Source organism: Sprattus sprattus, assembly GCF_963457725.1.
Source record: "Sprattus sprattus genome assembly, chromosome: 16".
NCBI lineage: Eukaryota > Metazoa > Chordata > Actinopteri > Clupeiformes > Clupeidae > Sprattus > Sprattus sprattus.
In genome coordinates, this window is record NC_137914.1 from 10,597,277 (window position 1) to 10,617,747 (window position 20,471).

The 20,471-nt window shown below is 45.0% G+C and overlaps 1 protein-coding gene across 1 annotated transcript in view; it reads right to left on the minus strand.

The window, feature by feature from the left end:
- LOC308377860 (collagen alpha-1(XX) chain-like) overlaps positions 1-20,471 on the minus strand; it is a 30,180-nt gene that overhangs the window by 4,808 nt on the left and 4,901 nt on the right. Inside the window, exons 4-30 of the mRNA XM_080854622.1 lie at positions 18,338-18,481; positions 15,632-15,787; positions 14,500-14,760; positions 13,499-13,666; positions 11,501-11,620; positions 10,700-10,864; positions 10,184-10,342; positions 8,927-9,096; positions 8,478-8,607; positions 7,982-8,127; positions 7,296-7,425; positions 6,546-6,685; positions 5,987-6,113; positions 5,418-5,557; positions 4,973-5,105; positions 4,484-4,629; positions 4,127-4,256; positions 3,828-3,944; positions 2,813-2,959; positions 2,661-2,714; positions 2,491-2,529; positions 2,223-2,361; positions 1,741-1,883; positions 1,084-1,193; positions 834-992; positions 493-570; positions 28-114 (exon numbers count right to left, since the gene is read on the minus strand). Of these exons, the coding sequence (XP_080710748.1) occupies positions 28-114; positions 493-570; positions 834-992; positions 1,084-1,193; positions 1,741-1,883; positions 2,223-2,361; positions 2,491-2,529; positions 2,661-2,714; positions 2,813-2,959; positions 3,828-3,944; positions 4,127-4,256; positions 4,484-4,629; positions 4,973-5,105; positions 5,418-5,557; positions 5,987-6,113; positions 6,546-6,685; positions 7,296-7,425; positions 7,982-8,127; positions 8,478-8,607; positions 8,927-9,096; positions 10,184-10,342; positions 10,700-10,864; positions 11,501-11,620; positions 13,499-13,666; positions 14,500-14,760; positions 15,632-15,787; positions 18,338-18,481 (3,638 nt within the window). The remainder of the gene's footprint in view (positions 1-27; positions 115-492; positions 571-833; positions 993-1,083; positions 1,194-1,740; positions 1,884-2,222; positions 2,362-2,490; positions 2,530-2,660; positions 2,715-2,812; positions 2,960-3,827; positions 3,945-4,126; positions 4,257-4,483; positions 4,630-4,972; positions 5,106-5,417; positions 5,558-5,986; positions 6,114-6,545; positions 6,686-7,295; positions 7,426-7,981; positions 8,128-8,477; positions 8,608-8,926; positions 9,097-10,183; positions 10,343-10,699; positions 10,865-11,500; positions 11,621-13,498; positions 13,667-14,499; positions 14,761-15,631; positions 15,788-18,337; positions 18,482-20,471) is intronic.

The window sequence follows — 20,471 nt, forward strand, 5'->3', positions numbered from 1 at the left end:
GAATGCACTATGAATATTCACACTCACAGGCGGCCCCGTGTCCCCTGGTCTCCCGGGCGTGTTTGAGGTGCAGGTGCACGCGTAGGCCGGTGCAGGGCAGCTCTCTTCATCCCTCTACAACACGCAAAGCCAGCCAATCACAACAAAGAACAGCATTGGTCTCTCACCTGGCTGTCGTTTTTATCCAACAGGTGATGACTTGCCTCTGTGCTTGTATGTATCTGTGAATCTGATCTGTTCCTGTCTCACATGACTTATCCATGACCCCAACACACACACACACACACACACACACACACACACACACAAAGACACACACACACACAAAGACACACACACACACACACACACACACAAAGACACACACACACAAAGACACACACACACACACACAGACAAACACACACACACACACACAAAGAGATAAACACACATACATAAAGAATCACACACACACACAAACAAATAGTAACACCTGTCTGTTTTATGTACCTGAGCAGGCAGGTCACAGCAGGTGTCTTCTGAGGGCCAGGAGGTGTTGCACACAATCTCAAATGACTGCAGCTGGAACTGCAAGACAGACACAGATCATTATCTCACCTCCGTTCACCTTTACTGCAGCCCAAAAAAAGGTATTTTCGCACAGTGCTCTACGTTGCTCTGGATAAAACCATCTGTTAAATGAAAATATGCAAGTGTATTATCTGAGGTGACTAAGAGTCAACTCAGTGATATCTTTGAACACAGTCTTGTATGGCTTTAATTAGGCATGTTTTTTGTATCACCAGTGTTGCACTACATGGTCTAGAGATGGTTCTGGAGTTCAACCATACCGAGGCAGAGCCACTGTTTGGCCCTCGTGTCTTCACAAGCTTCCCCAGCATCTCAAAGCCATCTGTGGGCAGGGCTCCGAGAGGGCGGGCCGGTCTCTCCCCAATAGGTTCACAGTCCACAGACAGGGATACGCTCACTTGACTGACAGACAAGTGAAGCTGCCGAACACAGAGGGGGTAAAACAGGAATTACTGGTTGATGTTCGCCTTCCTTCCTGGCGTCTGGGTAACTACTGCAGTGAACACTGACCTTGTGGAAGCTGCCATAGAAGAGCTTGTGGACCTCAGGCTGGTCAAAGGTCAGCTCCTGCACCTCTCCTCTGTAGTCCAGGCTGAAGTACAGCAGGGTTTTCTTTTCAGCTAAAAACAGAGAAGAATGACTCAGCAATTTATCCAGACAGGTAGAGAAGAAATGAGTGCAAAAGCAAACCCCATTTTAAACGATGTACTAGAATTGGCCAGTAAAACTGAATGTACAGAAACTACACAAGGCTCTTCTACAAAACAGGCAATGCAGAACAAAAAGAAAGCAACCTGCTTTCAACCTCATTCTTTGTATATACCTGTGTGTACCGTAAGTAAAACATACTGGTACTACCGGGATATTACTAGACAAAGCATATCAAAGAAATGTACAATATATTGCCTGCCCAGGAGAGGTAATCTAATGATTTTTTATAATTCTGTATTTCAATTTGACAACTGTCTACCAGTCTATCTGAAATGTCCTTTCATTAATCATTCTATCCATCCTCCTATCCTTACATTCATCCATACATCAATCCAACCCACCCATTTATCAATCTACCAATAGCCTGACCTCTAACTGTCAAACTCCCTGATAAATCCCAATAAACCCTGAAACCCGCTCCAATCCCGCTCCCATCCCACTCCCCTCTTGACTCACGGTCGAGCACCACCCCCATCTTGGGCTGGAAGTCGTTGTCTGTGAGCTGCCACAGGGCGAAGGGCTCTCTAGGGGAGTCCTGTAGCAGGCGGAACGCCATGCTGAGGGTGTGCTCTGCCACTATGCCTGCTGGGTGGATGAAGCTGAGCAAACACACACAGAGCAGTGAGGTACAGTATAAGGGACGAACTTGGAAGATAAACAACCAGAGCACTACAGTCTTTTCCTTCTAGACAGACCTTTGACTAGAATTCAGTGTATGGATACACCATTTGTATGAGCTTGTAAAGGCAACTGACAGAGCATGTCAGCTTATAAAGCTGAAAAGTATGTAGGCTTGTAAGGCTGATAAATATGTGAGCTAGAAAGGTTGACAAATAAGGGCAATCCTATAGTTTGGTTATAGATGACTAGGCTAGTAAGGGAAATCCTGTAGTTTGGTTATACATTTCTCTCTCTCTCTCTCTCTCTCTCTCTCTCACCCTGTGTTCTGGGTCAGCTGGACGTCCCTGTAGAGGGTGTAGCTGGGCAGTGTGGTGAAGATGAAGGGCTCAGCTGCCACCCCCTCCACTGAAGAGTGAGCCGTCTTGGTCAAGCCAAATGCCTCCATCATGTTATACCCTACAGTACACACACACACGCACACGCACACATAAATGCGCGCGAACACACGCACACACACACAGAAAATAAAAATAACAAAGACATTCTGCAATGTCTTGATGAAACGATGAAGAAGCTGGTCCATACCTTTTACTAAGTTGTTTCTTATTGTCAAGTCAGGACACGCTGTAGAAATAAAAAAAAAAAACACGTTACACACAAGCTTCATACATATTTAAAACAGCACACAAGAAAGAAAGAAAAAAGAAAACATATGAGTAATTTCTGAGGCTGTATTCAGGCTGAATGACCCTCACCTCCAGTATGGGTGGAGAATATTCTCGGTATGGGGATCCTGATTGGGGCCGCAGCTGTCAGGATATAAAACTCTTCATTAGCTCTTATTAGCGGAAACTAACAGCTAATTTGCATGTGCAGGAAACTAAATGATATGAAGACAGGGTCTGACCTGTGGAGTGCAGGATGGAAACAGCAGCCCCCTCTACTGTCTCTAGACGGGAGTACACGCTGATGCGATACACAGTCTCGGGCTGCAGCTGAGAAAAACAGTGACTGTTGGTGGAGGCGTCCAACACCTCCTGATTCATCTGCTTGTCTGTGTTCACACAATCACACACACACGCGCGCACACACACACACACACACACACACACACACACACACACACACACAGAGACACACACAAAGACACACACACACACACACACACAGACAAACACACACACACACACACACACACACAAAGATAAAATAGAGCAGATTTATGTTGAGGACTATATGGAGTTTTAACAATTCACTAAAAATTGTTTCCTAAATGATGGCAAGTTCAAAGAATGTATCTACCACTATCTATCTGTTATTAGCCACTTACAAGAGTGTTGCACAGTTTGTATGCCGTTTATGGAAACAACCTACGCAGGAATACAGACAAATAGATTCTTTTTACACATGCATGCCACTGAAGGGGAATCGTTGCCACATTGGAAGAAGACACTTTCCGACCAGCATGGAACTCACACAACCTTTTGGTTGCTGGATGAACATTTTGAGAAGCGCCAGAGTCATTATGGAAGACATGTAAAGATTTTGGAGGGACCCCACGTTTGAAACGGCCAGCATGAGAAAAAGACCCCTGACCCAAAGACTGTTGCTGACTGCGTCTACATGCGTGTAATGTGAGCTCTGACACAAACAAACATTTTAAAGCTTAAGCTGAACAGCTGTCCTTAAGATGATGGGGGGTATATTAATTATTAATTATTAATTATATTAATTACAGTAATACAAAAACTGAAAGACGAGTTGCATGAGACTTCCCTTAAAGGCAGCGATAAGGCTTGTCTTGCCACAGACACTATCACCTCCCATTTGAAGCAGGCCAGCAGGACTCTGAGCGGGCTATAAGCGTTAAGTGTGTGTGTGTTTGTGTGTGTGTGTGTGTGTGTGTGTGTGTGTGTGTGTACCTCTGAGGGCCTGGATGAGGACGCGGAAGCTGCTGACGGCAGCCACTGGCCTCCAGGACACACACATACTGGAGTGGTCCGAGCGCACCACACTCACACTGCTCACTCGCAGACTGGCTAGAGAGAGAGAGAGGATGGGGGGGTATTAAGATGACAAGAAATAAGATGACAAGTGCATGGCAAGGACCAGGATGACAAAGTGTGTGTGCCATTACAGACAGAATAACAGACAGGATCTCTCCACATATGACTCAACTATAGTGTTATTGAGTGATGTGGATAGGGAGGGAGAGCCTCACCAGTCTTCCCCTGTGCTGTAGCGCTGCCTCCCTCTCGGCCGCGGTACTCAGCAGTGACCAGGACGCTGTAGCGCGTGTCAGGCACCAAGGACTGCAGCAGCACACGACTCTCAGTGCCAGGAACAGACACCTGAAACACACACACAAACACACACACACACACACACACACACACACACGTGCACACACACACACACACACACACACACAATGCAAGTCTTCATTAATTGAATCTGTCTCCTTATTGCAGCACCTTTTTGTACCTTTTGTCACACTGCCTTGTTCATAGTTAGACAACTTTCATCACAAACACACACACACACACACACTCACACACACTGAGGAACACACACTCACAGTTTTTTCTCGTGGGGTGTCTCCTGTGATAGTGGTGAAGGACACGCGGTACTGTTGCACGTGGGCATTAGGGGGAACCCAGCTGACCAGCAGACTCACTGCGGTCTCCTCTGACACGGACACACTGCTGGGACCCGCACCAGACACTACAACAGAACCAGGAAAAAAAGCTTTAGGTTCTACACAACAACATAAACCAGGACAAGAAGCTTAAGGTTCTAAAATCATGTTCTTGTAGTTGAGGGGGGTTTGTGTTTGTTATTGTACAATAAGTTCAAGGGGTACCTGCTGCGTATGTGTATATATGTGAGGAATGATCCGGTATGGGCCGGTACGTGTGGCTGTATTCATTTCTGTATAAGTGTACCCTAATGTGTGTGTGTATATGCATACAGTACATTTGTGCACGTGTGTGTGTGTGTGTGTGTGTGTGTGCATGTGTGTCTGTGCATGTGTGTGTGTGGTGTATGCACTGGATGTGTGTCTCACAGGTGCTGTATCTGATGGCCACTGCCTCGCTCTGAGCTCCATCAGCGTAGAGGGCAGACAGTGAGAGCTGGTAATCCTTGTTATCCTCCACATCCTCTAAGATGGCTCCCTCACTCTGCCCAGCCACTGACAGCTGAAGTCCAGTCAGAGGGAAAACAAACACACACACACACACACACACACACACACACACAGTGTAGTGTTATACAGACAGGCGGTACAGGCACAGAGGCAGCAGGCTACAAAATTATGCTATAAAATAATGATATGAGTTGCAAGGCATTTTCGTTTACCTTTTACCGTTGTGTCTGTTTACTTACATTTATTCATATGCTTTCAAGACATCAAACAGTACAGGTAAGGGATACATTAGTTGTGTATGGTCCCTTGGAATTCCATTATTGCCTTAAGAAATTAAAAGGCTTCTTGAGACATTTTAACTCACCTGCTGAAGCTTCCCTCCACTGAGAGGGATCCACTTCATCATGTATGAGACAACATCATCAGCCGCTGACTCCCACCTCACTGTGATGTCACTTCCTGAGAAGTTGGTGACCCTGAGGTCTGAGGGAGGCGGCACTTTCACTGAGGAAAACATTAATGTTCACATTTTCATTTACGTTTCCATTTAAATGTAGTCATTTAGCAGAGGCTTTTACCCAAATACTTGCAAATGAGGTACAATACAAACAAATTACAAGCAAGCATGGAATAACCCAGAGCGAGGCATGAATCTAATTGGGAATTTTACTTGATACTGTTCAACAGTATAAATAGTTTGTAGTAGTTGCTGTTCAATAATATATAAATGCTATGTTGCTACAATGTTGTGTCACCAATACATGTTAGGAAACAATTAATCAAATTTCTAAGTGTGTTATTAGTCAGTGAATGCCCTTCTTACATTTTATTAATAAAAATGGTCACCGAACAACGACATATTCTGAATGGTTTATCAGTGACACTATTCAAAGATTGTGTGAGATAACCATTTAAAGTCCAAAAAGGACTCACGTGTGGTTGCATTGTTTGTGACAGGTGCTGACAGTCCTTTCTCATAGTGTGACTGCACTGAGACAAAATATCTGGAGAGAGATGACAGGTTCTGCAGCAGTACAGAATTGGCACCTTTCACCTCCACCTGACAATGAGAGGAAGAGAGAGAAAGAAAGAGAAAGAAAGAGAGAGAGAGATATGCATAACAGAGAGACTAAGTGTAATGTCTTGAATGTCATATTAATAGATATATTAGATATTTATTTCTATCTAAATCTAATGATGATCACAGTCTATTTCTATAGCGGAACTGGGAAAGGGAAGAAAGTGAGCATTCAGGAGGTGTTTTGGCAGAAATGTACACCTCAGGAACAACAGGAGCACAGTGGAGTTGTGAGAGTTCACACTGAGAGGGCTTCAGAGAAACAACCAACACAGGCCGCAGCCACAGTTTCCAGCTGTCGACACCACTGTACCGGTATTGAAGCGATTGATCTCAGCAGCATAAGTCATCCTGATAACGTGTAAATTGGACAGGACTCACTTCCCGCCTGCCTGTTTTTACAGCTCTTCTCACCTGATGTGCGTCACTGCCATGGTTGGTGGCGCAGACGATGCGGTGCCCGGGCACGTCCACTGCACCGGGCACCCAGCTCACCCGCATCGAGCTGTGGCTGACCATGGGGATGTGGACACTCAAGGGAGGGGGGTGAGGAACTGTGGATATGAGACAGGAGAGGAGAGGAGAGGAGAGGAGAGAAGGGAGAGGAGAGGAGAGGAGAGGAGAGGAGAGGAGAGGAGAGGAGAGGAGAGAGGAGAAGAGAGACGGGAGGAAAGAGATGGGAGGAGAGAGGAGGGAGGAGAGGAGAGGAGAGGAGAGAGAAGGAGAGGAGAGGAGAGGAGAGGAGAGGAGAGGAGAGGAGAGAGGAAAGAGGAGGGAGGAGAGAGAGGAGAGGAGAGGAGAGCGGACATCTGCATGTTCAGATTTACATAATATCACCAGTTTGCTTGTATTACAGAGTAAATAAGCGTTTACAACAAAGATAACTGGAACTCCATTTTTAATCCACCCACATTCAAAACTGCACTTTGTAAAGTAAACCCAGATGGCCTCTGATAACAGTTATATCAGCCTTCCACTATCACTGTCATTATCTGGGCTCCCTCCCCTTTGAAAAAAGCATTACTACCATATTTACCAGTTGGCTTTCTACTTCTCACTAATCTTCTGTTTGAGTGTGTTATTTGTGTCAGTGTGTGTGTGTGTGTGTGTGTGTGTGTGTGTGTGTGTGTGTGTGTGTGTGCGTGTCTGAGCTGAGTGATTTACAGGTGGTTGCAACAGCGGTCACGGGGTCGCTGGGGTCATCATCATACAGGGCGTAGAGCGTGACGGAGTATTCAGTGGCTGGCATCAGATCCTCCAGTTCCACATCTGTCTGATCTGCTCCGAACTTCACCTGAGGAGGAGAAGCCACACGGGGAGACCTGTCACTACGACTTGTTTTACACTAGCAGCAAACAAGAGCACCATATGGTCACCCTCCGCCTGAGGTAGAGCCACTCATCCAGCCACCGTTTATCAGACACTCATAATCTAACAGCACTAAAGACATACAGAGTTACCGTTAATCAGACAATCATAATCTAACAGCACTAAAGACATACATAGCAACCTTCAATCAGACACTCATAATTGAACAGCACAAAATACATACATAGCCAGAAGAGGCATAGAGAAACTCGATTAGACATTTTAGCATAAGGGCAAATACAGAAGAGAAACACACCATGAACGCACCCAAAAACAGGTCATGCATAAATGCAGCCAGGCATAATCCCTGACCCCCCCCCCCCCCCCCCACACACACACACACACACATTCTATCCCATACCACAGGCTTTTCAGTCAGTCCCATGACATTTTATTCTAGCGTGGTCATGTATGTTGTGTTCAAATTAAATAAAGAAGCACCTGGCATGACCACAGGAAATCTTCCAGTTCCTCTGCCTTACCTCCTTAGCGTCGTCCGGTTCTCCATCTGTGAGGGTGGAGTAGAGGGCCATGTACTGGGTGGCCCCGACCGCAGGGCTCCAGCGCACCTTCAGGCTCGTGGGGGAGGAAGGGGTCAGCTCCAGGCTCTCTGGCATGGCCAGTGGCACTACAGGGAGAGAGAAAGGGAAGAAAAGGACGGAGGATGGAAGAAATGGAGGAAAGAGAGGGGGAAATAGAGGTGAAAGGAGAGGAATGGGAAAAGAAGAGAAAAGAAGACATGAGAGGAGAGGACAGGACAGGACAGGACAGGACAGGACAGGAGAGGAGAGGAGAGGAGAGGAGAGGAGAGAGAAGGTGAGGGGAAGAAGACAAAATAAATGAGAGTTGATGAGACGAGAGGAAGAAAGGGCAAACAGAGAGAGAGAGAGAGAGTAGGGGTGAAAGGAGAAATAAAAATAAAAAACATTGCAAAAAGGTAGCAATTTATACAACATTGCATCAACTGCTTATTCTTACAGGTGGTGAAGGTGCCCCGCAGAGGAGGCCCCACATTGTCTTCATAGACAGGGAAGATTGACAGCTGATACTGCGTCTGAGAGGACAGGCCAGTCAAGAGAACACTGGAATGGGTTCCGTTCACAACCATCTGAGGATCGGAATGAGAATATGGAATGAGTCAGAGAAAGAACACAGGAACTGGCCTCTCATAATAAATATTAAGGTAGGGACTAGGGAGAACTCTTAAGACACTGTAATTTCATTGAGCAGTGATATTGTAGTGCTGTGAAATATAGAATATCTGCCATCTCAGGGAATTTGACCAGACATAACAGCAAGGTACTGAGGCACTGGAGCCTCTAGTATAATGAAAAATTGATTACGCATCAGATAAATTGTGAGTTGAGTGAGCTATCAACTGGAAAGACAGATATAAGTTGTCCAGTCAAAGTCTCCCTCTCTCTCACCTCCAGTGGGGTCTGGCCCTCCGTGCTGTGGAACACCACCCTGTACTGGCCGACCCAGCGTGAGGGTGGGGTCCAGCTGGGCCGGACCTCCCTGGACCCCAGGTCAGAGAAGCGCAGGTCGGTGGGGCTCGGGTACGACACCACAGGGACCTGGGTGGGTCGTTCCCTTCCTAACCAGAATACACATAAACCAAAACATACAGGTGACACACACATAGATAGGCTCTCAGTCGGCATGGATACAATAGCAACATGGATATAATAATATGTGTGTGTTATCATTGTAGGTACTGTATATGAATCAGCATGTGTGAATATAGGATTTTTTAAATGCATGTTTTCTGTTTAAATAAAAAAAGAATATGTTTTATTATGAGTGAATGTGAATGCCTGTATGTCTGTGTGTAGTGTGTGTGTGTGTGTAGAGTGTAGGTATGTGAGTGAAGGTGCGTTTGCTCTCTACTGCTCTCTGCTCTCTATGTTCTCTACTGAGCTGATGGTAAATAGCATGCAGCCATAACTGAATAGACATGCGGTCACAAAACCCATAAAAGATACTGAAGGAACAACATACAGATAGCCGGGTTAAATATGTCTACATCTCACAAAACCTATGGTTTACTCAAGTGGTTTTCATAATTATGAGCTTTGAAGTGAGATTTACAGTAAGACCACAGACAGTCCAGACAGGACTTCACAGCTTTGAGTTTTCCCCCAGTGCAGACGTCACAATTCACATCCTTTTTTTGAAATAGCCTCTGCCATTGTGTTTGCTTTCTATCACAACCACAAGCACACTGAGAGACAGACCTGCCAAGTGATACTTAAGTTTTCACCAGAACAGTGTGCTGAGAAGTGGCTTCCTAGTAATTTTGTGTCGGTCTTCCAAGTTCAGATGGAGGCGGGGAAATATATGTGTGTGTGTGTTAGTGTGCATATGTTTGCGTGTGTGTGTTTGTGTGTGTGTGTGTGTGTGTGTGTGTGTGTGTGTGTGTGTGTGTGTGTGTGTGTGTGTGCTACACCCCTGAAATAATAACAAGCTGATGTTTACTCATTGACAGCATTTACTCTGTGGTTAATCCTCCAGGCCTAAATCCTTTAGACCTGCTCTTCCTGAATCATAGCAGTAGCAGTAGAAACAACACAGCAGAGATGCAGGATGTAAAGGCAGGCTGATCAACTCTATGTGTTTGTGTGTTTGTGTGTGTGTGTGTGTGTGTGTGTGTGTGTGTGTGTGTGTGTGTGTGTTCCACTCACGCCTGGCTTTGCTGCGTTCCTCCATTTTCCCACAGAGGATTCGCACCAGTCGGCTCACCAGTTTACTCAGCAGAGGGAAGTCATTTACATTGTAGGCATTCAGGTCCTCAGGGGCCGAAGCCACCTGCTTCAATTCAGCTACATCTGCGTTCTTCACACCTTATATAGAGAGAAAGAGAGAGAGAGAGAGAGAGAGAGAGAGGTTCACACACATTCATTCATACACCCACCTGTGCTAATAATTGACAGGCACAGTGCAGAATCATGAACCCACCTAATACAGTACCTTCAAATATTTACTTAAGGCAAAGAGAAACCTTTACAAACACAGACAAAAATCGACCTTTGCCAAAAGAAAATCAAATCATATGTGGGCTCCATTTCAAATGAAAACACTAGTTGGAGGGGAAAAAACCTCCCAAGCAAATTAATCCAACTTTGCATCGTTGCATGCAACTCTGTTTAAAGTTAGTCCAGATGTGTGCAGTACATGAGGTCCGCCAGTAGAGGTCTCACCTACAGCGATGATCTCCACTCCTACACTCTTCAGCTTGCTGGCAGCAGCGATCGCGTCGTCCTGAGACTTCCCATCGGTGAGCAGCAACACAAAGCGAGGGACGTGCGCTCGCGCCCCGGCCTCCTCCTTCAGATTCTCATTCAACACATGCATCAAAGCCTGGCCTGGAAGACACACACACACACACACACACACACACACACACACACACACACACACACACACACACACACACACACACACACACACACACACACACACACACACACACACACACACACACACACACAGACACACACACACACATATATATAAAGGCACACACACACAAAGGCAAACACGCACTCATAAATACAGACACAGACAAACACACACACACACATTATTTTACATAAAAGGACTAGCCACAGGCAAGAACTTGCACAAAAGCATATATGGGGTGTTAAGTTAACAAAAAAATGTTAATCCTTTAACACTTTCAAAAATGTTACTTTAACACCAGCTAGTGTGGACACATATAGACACTTTCTTGGTGTTAAATTTAACACTGTGGGTGTTAAATCAACACTGGCGTTTTTGCTGTGTAAGCTCCAACAAAGGCCCACACACACGTAAAGTAAACTTCTTTAGGTCATCAGTTGCTCTGTATCTAATACTGCATCTAAAACCTGCCACGGCTCGTCACAGAGCCAGTAAGGACTCATTAACCTTAGAGGTATTCATTTTGTATGCTAATATAAACCCAGGAATGTTGCTTACAGCATGTTGCTGTGTGATCACTGCCAAGCATTACAGCTCACCTGTGAAGGTGTTTCCTCCTTTGTATCTGAAGTTGCGCACTGCCTCCACCAGCTGGTCTTTGGTGGTGAAGTTGCTGAGCTGCCACTCTGTGCGAGGGTCTCCGCTGTACTGGGACAGAGCTGATGGACACGGACATTCATTCGTTCAGCCAGTACAGTGTGCACTTTTCAGTGTGTTTTGACAGTTTGACACCTTCTGAAGTTTGACAGTGTAACACATCTGGCAGTTTCAGCTAAAACTGATCAGATAATGACAATAAATTGAGCCAATATATAAGGTGCATGGAGGTAACAGTTTAAGGTGCTTTGAGACAGAGGATGTAGCAATACCAAAACCGCTGACGAGTTGTTACATATAGATTAGACCTGTTGATTAGATTTGCACTATTCAAGCTGAAAGCTGCCACTAAGTAAGTTAGTCTTTCTGTGACTCAGTAGGTGTAACCAGGCTGCTTACGGCTACTATGACGTCATGTGTGTCTTGTCATGTGACGCCTACAGAAAATATAGTATTTAGATTTTCAAAAAGGATTTTTTTTTTCAAAAGTAGTGAAATTGGTTTAGGTATTTTTGGTTTGCTACACTTTGAATGTTGTTAATTGATAGGTCATAGGTATAAAAGTTTGACACCTCTGAAGTTTGACAGTGTTACACATCTGGCAGCTTCAGCTAAAACCGATCAGATAATGACTCAGGTTAATAAATTGAGCTTATATCTAAGATGCGTGGAGGTAACAGTTTAGTGTGCTTTGAGACAGAGGATGTAGCAATACCAAAACCGCTGCAAGTAGTGTAGGGACACAATGCAGTGGCTAAGCTAATATTAGAGAGAGGCTAGAGCCATCAAGGGAAATCAGATAAAGTCTCCCTTTCAGCAAGTGCTGCAGCCAGAGGAGAGACAACACAACAAACCAATTATGTTTTACAAAGGGAGTGTTATTACAGGGAAATAATATGGGTGGAAGGAATGAGAACACATCTGAATCTCTACTCAGCTACAGTATAGGGACAGTATCTGCTTATTATTGTGGTTACAAAAAACTTTGCAACATAGCCATTTCAGCCATTTCAACCAAATCAATACTGTGTAAAAGTTTTAAGCATTTGTCTAAACGCTGTGATTTTCTAGCTTCTGCATTAGTGTGTCAGTAGAGGGGGTGTACTGATGTCACTTTACCGCCGGTATACGCCCCCTTAGTCGGACTGAGTGAGCACCACATAAGCTGGGCTGAGGCGTGCAGGCGGTGTGTATTTGTGCTATTCCAACATTAGCAGTGACTGGCCTCTTAAGTGTGTTTGACTCATGCAGTTCACCTGTAGCCTCAGGACCTAGTAACATTTCAGGGGATATGCCTATATGGCTGTGATGGGAATGACAGAGGGAGCATCGCAGGCACAAGCAGGTAAATCCATCTGCTGGACTCTCTCTTGCCTTGTCTAGTCCGGCATTGTCATTGAATGTGTGAAATGTTCCTGAATCACTTGCGCTGTAAAACAGGCTTTAAAGTAATCGCCTTTATATTATACTCTTTTCACCTTCCACTCCACACGGCTTTCACTAAAATTTCAATGAATGCGTGGTTACTCGAACCGTACACATAACTGTGTGATGACGAGTTGTTACATATAGATTAGACCTGTTGATTAGATTTGCACCATTCAAGCTGAAAGCTGCCACTAAGTAAGTCTTTCTGTGACTCAGTAGGTGTAACCAGGCTGCATACGGCTACTATGACGTCACGTGTGTCTTGTCATGTGACGCCTACAGAAAATATCGTATTAAGATTTTCAAAAAGGAAAATGTTTCCGAAAGTAGTGAAATTGGTTTACGTATTTTTGGTTTGCTACACTTTGAATGTTGTTAATTGATAGGTCAAAACCCACTCATCATCACCAAAGGAGCCTTAAACTTGGCCCAGTACTGTGTATATGACTAACAAGCGAAGAGTGAGTCCAATGTTGCTGCCATATGTAAGCTTGTCATTTTTTCCTCCTCACCTATCTGCACCTTGTCCCTGCCAATGTGGAAGGGGGAGACCACGCCCTCCAGGAAGTCCCTCACGCGTCTGAAATTGGTGCGGCCAATGCTCCAGGAGCCGTCCACCAGCAGCACCAGGTCCGCCGGCGTCGCCGGGTCACACACGAAGGCCCCGCTTGTGGTCCCCACTGAAGGTATCATCATCATCATCATCACTATCATCCTCCTCCTCATCATCATCGTCATCATCATCATCACTATCATCCCCTTCCTCCTACTCGTCATCATCATCACTATCAATGTCATTATCACTATCATCTTCATCATTAATATTAGTAGAAGTAACATTATTATAAAATACAGTTGTTGATGAAACATCTTTTCAATAAAGCGCACAAAGTGCTTTCCATGATGAAATAGTCTGACACTTTAAAACAAGAGAGACAAAAGTAAAAATGAAACCATTAAAATCTAAAAAGGCAGAAGAAAGGCAGAGGGTTTCTTAAAGAGAGAGGGAGAGTGTGTCACTATTTATCTTTTGTGCATGTTGTTGAGTTTAGAAGAAAAAGGAAGGTGTGTGTGTGTGTGTGTGTGTGTGTGTGAGTGGGTGGGTGGTAAGAAATGAGAAAGAGAGCTCATGTATGCCCTTAAGGCATGGAGGGGGCCCATTTTAGAGCACATTCTTGGACTCTGTCATTACACTGCCTATGAATGCACGCACCCCCCCCCCCTCCCCCCCATTATAACCTGTACTTCACCACAAGAACTACACAGGCCAGTTATTATGACCTGTACTTCACCACAAGAACTAACTTCACAGGCCAGTCATTACCGGCTCAACAGCAGTCAGCATGCCTTTCAGCCTTTCATAAAAAGCCCCATCCAGCCTCTGTGTGAGGCAATGCATTCAGAAAGAACAGGAAGTCTTATTTTAAAAGAATCACACTTCAATTCACTACGCATTTAAACACCTGGTACTACTGCTTGACTCTGTTTCAAAGGGCATGTGTGTGTGTGTTACCTGTGACGGGTAGTGTGGGGATCTTGCGAGGTTTGTCTCTGCTGGTGCTTTCCTCCGATGGTTCGACCCGATCGGTTCCCTGATCGCCACCCTTGTCATCGGCCCTGGAGCGATTCTTGTCCTTCTTCTTCTTCTTCCTCTCTCTGGGCGTCTTCCCTGTGACAACCACAGTCACGGCCTCAAGCTCAGCCTCGTCCTCTGCTGTAGGGGGTGGCTCTGTGGCTGTGGGGATCCCCGCTGTGGTGGGAGCTGGAGACGGAGCTAAAGACGGAAAAGGTAATAGCACCGTTTACCAGAGTTGCCTGCTTGTTACAGGTCACACTGTTAAGTGCAAAGCTTCCACTCTTCAAATCAAACTCATTTTGGCATTACAAGACAGTGCTGACAACCTCTCCTCACATACAAATTTTATGAATCACTTTCAGGACAGCTCCTATAAAAACAAAAACTATACCTCATTAAAATTTGGAGATGGCGGTACGGTCCGCTGCAGTTTTTGCTTTTTATAGACACAATCTCTGAACATTTTGATCGCAGACCATATAGATTTAGTCCGCTACAGGTATGTAATGCATACTGCAATTCTAAGTAAAGTGGGATGGCGTGATATAATTAATAATCATATTACTGATGGTTAAATAACTATCTGTGTTTTAGTATTTTTGCTATGGAATTTGGTATGGAAGTATTGTGTTCCAGATGGCCCAATGAAAAACATTTAGGCCGTGAGAGTAAACAAAGAGGGAGCCTTATTCTTATTGTGTGTGTGTGTGTGGTGCGGAGGTGGGTGGAGCAGAGGTGTTATGAATGGGTGAAGAGACACTTAGCGGCACTCCAACCACCTGCTTCCTCTCATTTCATGCACACATAAGAATAGAGCTTTCCAGAAAGAGGGGGGGGGGGGGGAGTCTGTCACGAAGAATTTGAAATAGAGAGAGAGGAGGGAAGGGCAAGAGAGAGAGAGAAAGAAAGAAAGAAAGAGGGAGAGAGACATATGGAGGGTGACAGAGAGAGAGAGAATGAAATAGAGAGAGACAGGGAGACAAATAGAGACAAAGAGAGAGACAAAAAGAAATAGAGAGGTACAGAAAGATAGAGAGAGAGACAGAGAGAGAGAGAGAGGTTTAGGCACCTAAGGTGGTGGGTTCCTGGTAGAGTACTGTGGGCAGGGCCGTCAGCAACTCAGTGACATCATCCATTTCTCCAGAACCGGAGCCAGCCGCCAGGGACTTCTTCTTCTGCTCGCGGTTCCCACTACGGAGCAGCTCGTCCTCCCGCAGCCCGTCAACTATGGAGGGGAGAGAGGGACAGGTTGGACAGAAGATAGGAGAAGGGGAGAGAGGGACAGGTTGGAGAGAAGATAGGAGAGGGGGACAGGTTGGAGAGAAGAGGAGAGAGAGGGAAAGGTTGGAGAGAGGAGAGGAGAGGTTGGAGAGGTTTGCGAGAAGAGGGGAGAGAGGGACAGGTTGGAGAGAAGAGAGGAGAAGGGGAGAGAGGGACAGGTTGGAGAGAAGAGAAGAGAGGGGGAGAGGTTGGAGAGAAGAGGACAGAGAGGGGGACCCCAAACGAGAGGATTGAGAGGAGAAGACAGAAGAAAGGGACAGGATTGAGATGGGGTGGGACAGAGAACATTATTGAAAGAGAAAGAGAGAGAGAGAGAGAGAGAGAGAGAGAGAGAGAGAGAGAGAGAGAGGGGGGGTAGAAGGAGATTAATTAGCAACAATTACAGATGATTTTTGGGGAAACTGAGAAGATTTTGACCCTTTTCATGGTCTCTGCGCCACAGTTTTACAGTTTTACCAAGCCCTATTGTGGGCACCATACAACATTGTTATGCTGTGATAATATTCATAAATTCAGAAAATCAGTATGAGTGTATTAATTACGTCAACGCATGTTGTTCTCTGCAAATCAGAAGATACAGGAGGAGCTACGAGAAATGAAGATTGATTGACTGATTTATTTAATCAAAGGAAAAAAAAATACATGACCGACTAATTGAATCAAAGGACAAGAAAAATACATGACCGACTAATTGAATCAAAGGACAAGAAAAATACATGACCGACTAATTGAATCAAAGGACAAGAAAAATACATGACCGACTAATTGAATCAAAGGACAAGAAAAATACATGACCAAATACATGACCGACTAATGGAATCAAAGGACAAGAAAAATCCATGACCGACTAATTGAATCAAAGGACAAGAAAAATACATGACCAAATACATGACCGACTAATGGAATCAAAGGACAAGAAAAATCCATGACCGACTAATTGAATCAAAGGACAAGAAAAATCCATGACCGACTAATTGAATCAAAGGACAAGAAAAATACATGACCAAATACATGACCGACTAATGGAATCAAAGGACAAGAAAAATCCATGACCGACTAATTGAATCAAAGGACAAGAAAAATCCATGACCGACTAATTGAATCAAAGGACAAGAAAAATACATGACCAAATACATGACCGACTAATTGAATCAAAGGACAAGAAAAATACATGACCGACTAATTGAATCAAAGGAAAGGCAGACAAAACTGGATTCTGAACTGGAACTGAAATTCAAGAAAAGCGTGAACTCTCCATCAGTGCTGCAGGCACCGACACAGTCCGTCCTCTGACTGGAACAATGGAAATATCCTTCAAGCCACAGATGCTCTTCCGGCCCGGCAGCAGGCCCGGCAGCAGGCACGGCATGTTCAGACACATACGGTTTGTCACAGTAACCTACTCGCAGCTCAAACCTCAAGGGAGACACTTCTGAACAACAATATCTGCATTATTTTAAAACTTAAAAAAAAAAAATGTGTGTAAGAAAGATATGCTCATCGTCAGAGGGTTGTTTCAAAAGATGATTTTTTTTAATCTACTGAACAGAGACGCTTGAGGAACTAACTTACCAAAAACTGAGACTAAGACGAACCGCTACACTCGCTTGAAAAGGAGGTTATGACCGTGACATACTGAACGGACTGTTGTGCATTTTTTGACAAGTCTGGAACATTCGTCTGGTCTTGTAATGACACAAGGCCCATTCCAGTGTTTCCCTTCTTGACTAAGCCCCAGCCTGTCATTCCTCAGGAATCCACCTTTTCCACGGAGCCAATTAGACCTGGGCCCACGGGGGGAAAGTGAGCAGGTCTAAGCCAACACCTTTCAGTGAACAATTGTTAACCAGGTCTTTTTAAAACTAGAGAATGGTGAGCAGAGAACCGACAGATAGCAGACACACACACACACACACTCACACACTAACATACATACGTACACACACACACACACAAAATGCCATAGCTGACCATTTAAATTCCCCAAAACAATAGTGCCATTTTTGTGAGTCCCTCGACTACTCTGAATGCTGACTTCAGCTCAAACTCCAGCTCGTCACTGCTCTTATCTCGGCTGGGGGATCCCATCTCTCAGCTCCTCACTGACACAGTATGAAAAGCTTCGGAAATGTAAGCATTCCAAAGATTTTTTGACTTTTCAAGCATATCCCTCCCAAAAAAAAAAAGAATCTGAGAACATTCGTCTGACTGTGGTGTGGAACATTGTGAATACTCTTATCTGATTTATCCAACTTGGGAAAGATCATGAGAGTTGCTGACTCAGAATGATGGTCCTTGTTTGGTCTTTCGCTTCGGTTCTGCTAGTGATTCTTCTATCTATCTCTTTTCTGTCCCGGGTTCCCATTTTCATCCTTATTGGTATTCAGTGTCGCAACCGCTGATGAAATCTGCCTTTTATCCAGCAACAAAGCATTTTCTCTAGCAACTTTCCTCATCACGTCCCCCCCCCATCCCACAATGCCTTGTGCCTTACTGGTGAAGCGTCTCTTGGCCACCAGTTTCTCCATGGTGCCGTTGAGCAAGAGGACCTGCAGGAGGTACTCCTGCGTGGAGTCCAGCCCCGCAACTGTGGCCCGGCCCTTGGTGGTGGTCAGCATCAGCTCCGGCTGTGGATCATCTGCACACGCAAGAGGGTAACACACAGACAAAACACATTGCTTTCTTTAGATATTAATGTTGCAGATGCTGGCTCATTATCAATTGTTACCCATATCCTCCTTCCAAGCAGTCTTAACAGGAGAGTGGAGAGAGCATACTTTAGCGCACAGAGAAACAAAGCACAGGGGAGTGTACATATGCAGCCCAGGGGTTCAAGCATGCATCACAAAGGGTAGAGTACAGAAGCTGGGTGTCATGGCACCCTCTGAGTGTGCTTTTTACATAACGGCCGTAGTAACACTGGAACACAAATGACTGGCTGAATTTCTGGTGATGTTTTGCTCAAAGTCAACTGTTGAAGTCTCTATATAAATGAAGAAAATGAAATTGAAATTGAGTTCGCAGTTCACACACCAAAACAAGGCCAATGAAAACTCATTAAAAGTAGTTACTCAATTACTGTCAGCCCCCTGTGAGTTGCCATCCACCCTCCTTTCAAACGCCTTCTTCCAAATCACTCCAGCAAACCACAGGTACGTCTCTCCCTTCCCCCCTTATCTTGCTTCCCCTCCCAAGACCTGCAGGGAAGACCTGGCTCGTGTTTGTTTTTCTGTGTGCAGTTTCCCAACAGTTCCCCTGCAGGCCTGTCTGAACTGAGCAAAAAAATTGAGAGATTGGGAGAGAGAGAGATGAGGAGAAGAAGATAAGAGACACGAGGGTTGACAATGTGAAACAAGGAGGCAAAGAAGAAGGGAGAACAGGGGGGAAATAGGCATAGAGAAAGAAGGTAGAAACAAAGAGACATGAAGAGAGGACGAGTAAGAGAAAAAAGGCAGAGAGAGTATGAGAAACAAAAAAGAGAGAGAAAGAAGGAAAGACAGAGAAAGACAAAGAGGCAGAGAGAAGGGGTTCTGTGGACAATAATAAGACCTGAATAAAAGAGATAACAGGGAGTGTATGGTGAGGGGGAGGGGGAGGGGGAGGGGGCAGCATTCTGGCTAGATGCCTATCACTCCCCCATTCCATTTAGGTTAGTCTGCAACACCCTTCAGCCCCCCTTGCTTGCAGACAAAAGTCTGACACTATGCAAAAAGAATGCACCACAGCAGCTTAACGCACCTGAGACATTTTTCAGGTTTTACGTTTCCTATATTCCTGTTACTGTGTGGAATTGTGAACAGGTTGTAGTCACAGGTGGTTGCAGATAATTGCAAATGGGGTGACATGTTGATTTCTTATCATGGTCATCCGTTAAAGGCAAAAGACTTCTGAGAGCGAGAACAATTATCAATGATCAATGATCACATAGGCAGCATTTTTTTTCACCAAAGACTCCAGCATAAGAATCACCATCTGGCGTTGTCCAGTGCTTAATTGACATTGTGTTCCCACTTCTCCAAAGTTTAAGACAAACACAATGAGTAAAAGAAACGTGTACTTTCTTGGCAGGCATTAAAGGATTGTGAAAATGAACATATCAACAAAAGCCCTCCAACAGCCTCACTGCCTGCACATATTTCACACCATCTCCAAGATCAGGTGTTCAGGAGTGGTCACTGGGGTCATGAGACGATACAGCCGCAGGCCAGGCCAGCCCTCCAGCATAAATAACTCTCTGAGTGATTGGAAAGGGGGCCATGACGGTTTGGAGGAAAAGCATTCTCGTTGAGGTAATGCTGAGGGAAACATCCCTTACCACCTAGAGAAGTCTGCCATGCACGAATATAACCAATACGACTGCTGGAATGATCTCAGCAGATTAGAAGGTTCAAAGGCCATGCAAAGCCAGTCCATGCCTGTCAAACAGCAAAAGTCCCCTTTCAGGTAAGAAAATATACCATAATATGGCCAAGGTGTAGGCTAAGGTGGTCTCAAATCTGATTGTGTGCTCTAAAATGGTCCTCAAAACGCTCTTAAACTTGTAAGAGACTGACCAAGAGCCATGAGAAGGCGTTGCATGAGTGGTCTAGCTTAGCCACTTATTCCATTATTCCATAAACATTCCATGA